This window comes from Olea europaea, chromosome 17 (genome assembly GCF_002742605.1).
Source record: "Olea europaea var. sylvestris chromosome 17, O_europaea_v1, whole genome shotgun sequence".
NCBI classification, from domain to species: Eukaryota; Viridiplantae; Streptophyta; class Magnoliopsida; order Lamiales; family Oleaceae; genus Olea; species Olea europaea.
Window position 1 is genome coordinate 18,384,723 of NC_036253.1, and position 2,375 is coordinate 18,387,097.

Consider the following 2,375-nt stretch of genomic DNA (forward strand, 5'->3'; position numbering starts at 1 on the left):
AAATTTTGTACCATAATGCATCCTGTATGCAACAATAATTATACCTAATCAAGACAAGATTTTCTAGGTAAAAAGTAGATCGAAAGGTAAAAATAATTAATTATATGCGAGTTGATGGTGCGATATGAAATAAAGTTCGAGGGATCAAACGTGGAAAAACGAATGGGGTGGAGGAAAAGAGAACAAGAAAATAAGCACATCAGCATCAGATGCTGATAGGAAATAATTAAAACAATGAAACATGGTATAATTATGTGGGATTCGAAAAGAGTGAATAAGTCCAACTACATAGAAAAAACAGTGTTACCTACCAAATCCAGCACTAACTTAATTTGCATTTCCAACCACTCGCATTTTTCTTCAACTTTTCGAGTTTGGCAATCATTATTTTCAAACTCTTTTTTTACTATACTCACTTTTAACGACATATTCACATAATAAAATATTCTGTATGTGAACCCAAAACTTTTTCCTATTTAGTAACTACACATTCTCCTCAAATTCACTATTCAAAACTTTGTTTTTAAATGATTGTCAAAGAGGGAGTCCCTTCAACTTTAAGGTGAGGGTATGAGTCCATTTCATTTTGCTGATCCTAACTTGCCTATTTAAATTTGCCTGCCCTCATAAGTTTCCTTTGGAGATCCCACAAGCCCCAAGCTCTCATCCTCTCTCTCTATATATCTTTGTGAGTATGCGCGTGAGTTAAAGAGTTTTTGGGGTTAGCAAGATCATATCCCTTTATTGACCACGGGAGTGAACCAGCTGAGAAAATACGCATTAATGGGTCGATCTCCTTGTTGTGAGAAAGAGCACACGAACAAAGGGGCATGGACAAAGGAAGAAGATGAACGCCTTATCAATTACATCAAACAACATGGTGAAGGCTGTTGGAGGTCCCTTCCTAAAGCTGCAGGTTTGAATCTCTAAATCCCTTTTTGCCAATAAATATGTCAGTTAGTCTCTTTGTGAGTGAGAGAGAGAGATTTGGGATTCTGTATTAATGTGTATGCATGAATTTTACAAGTTCTTGATTTTCTTGTTTATTTTGGGCAGGTTTACTTAGGTGTGGAAAAAGCTGCAGACTTCGATGGATAAACTATCTCCGGCCAGATCTTAAGCGAGGAAATTTCACTGAAGAAGAAGAAGAATTCATCATCAACTTCCATGGCTTACTTGGAAACAAGTACTCTCTTTCTCACGGGCTTCCATGCCCTTTATTCTTCATCCTTTATCATAATTGATGAATCCCACTTTTTATCTACCAAAAAGAATCTTTTGCATTCTATCACTACCTGGATTCTTCTTGTTCCCTAATTGTTGAATTTTTTTTCCTAATTTTTTTTATCTTCTGTTGATGCCATACAGATGGTCTCTTATTGCTGCACGCTTGCCAGGAAGAACAGATAATGAAATCAAGAATTTCTGGAACACCCACATAAAAAGAAAGCTCCTCAACCGTGGAATTGATCCCCAAACTCACAGACCACTCAGCTCAACAATAAAAACTCCAAACCTGAACAAGAAAATTTCAATAAGCAACCAAGAAAACAATCTTAGCCAATTCTCAGAAATAGCTCAAACATTTTCCCTGCACTCAATCAATGTATCAGAAGATTATTTGATGAAAAACACTATCAATTCTAAGGTTAGAAGTGATTCAGCTGAAGAGTCATATAGCAGAAGTGTATTGTCTAATGAATTGCAGCCACAAATAAACTTGGAACTCTCTATTAGTCTACACAAATCATATGAAAAATCTGCTATTAAACTGAATGATCAGAAGCAAGAAAAACAACAATTTGAGGACCAGCCCTTTGGAAAATTAATGTCTCCAACTGTTACACGGTCTGGGTGTTTCTGTTACAATTTAGGGTTTCAAAATGGGAATGCATGTCATTGTAAATCCATGAAAAATGTGAACACTGATGATATGCAGAGATATTCTAGACACCTGAGTTTATGACCCCTCAATTAAACTATCCTTGGCTTCTGTTTTGTAATTTTGTATTCTCCATATGTACTCGTTTAAGAACATGGGAGTTTAATGAATCCAATTACCAGCAGGCCACAGTTTGAATTTTGAACTTTCTGCTTTTATGTTTTCTACCAACATGGATCAGAGTTAGGTGAAATAATCAGATATGGAATTAATTATTAAACTAATAGTCAATGAATAGATATAAACTAAGTCATCAGTACTAGAAAGTTAGGGTATGTTCTCTTTGCTGTTTTCGAGTCGTTTTCTGTTTTCGATTTTTCAAAATGATAGAAATGTGTTCTCTTTCCCTTTTCGAAATGAATTTTTGAAAAAAAATAAAAATTGTGAAGAAAACTCAAAATGACAAAAATGTCGTTTTGGGTGTTTTCTTCAC

At 35.1% G+C, this 2,375-nt stretch overlaps 1 protein-coding gene across 1 annotated transcript; it reads left to right on the forward strand.

Moving 5' to 3' along the window:
• Positions 1-560: 560 nt before the first annotated feature.
• On the forward strand, positions 561-2,083 carry LOC111365323 (myb-related protein 308-like). The gene is made up of 3 exons (XM_022985772.1): positions 561-916; positions 1,057-1,186; positions 1,369-2,083. The coding sequence occupies exons 1-3, from the start codon at positions 784-786 to the stop codon at positions 1,964-1,966; spliced, it is 861 nt and encodes a 286-aa protein (XP_022841540.1). The 5' UTR covers positions 561-783; the 3' UTR covers positions 1,967-2,083.
• Positions 2,084-2,375: the final 292 nt, after the last annotated feature.

Coding starts and splice junctions, on each gene's coding strand:
- LOC111365323 (XM_022985772.1), top strand. CDS start 784: ATGGGTCGATCTCCTTGTTGTGAGAAAGAGCACACGAACAAAGGGGCA. Junction 917..1,056: donor GTCCCTTCCTAAAGCTGCAG/GTTTGAATCTCT, acceptor TATTTTGGGCAG/GTTTACTTAGGTGTGGAAAA. Junction 1,187..1,368: donor CATGGCTTACTTGGAAACAA/GTACTCTCTTTC, acceptor GATGCCATACAG/ATGGTCTCTTATTGCTGCAC.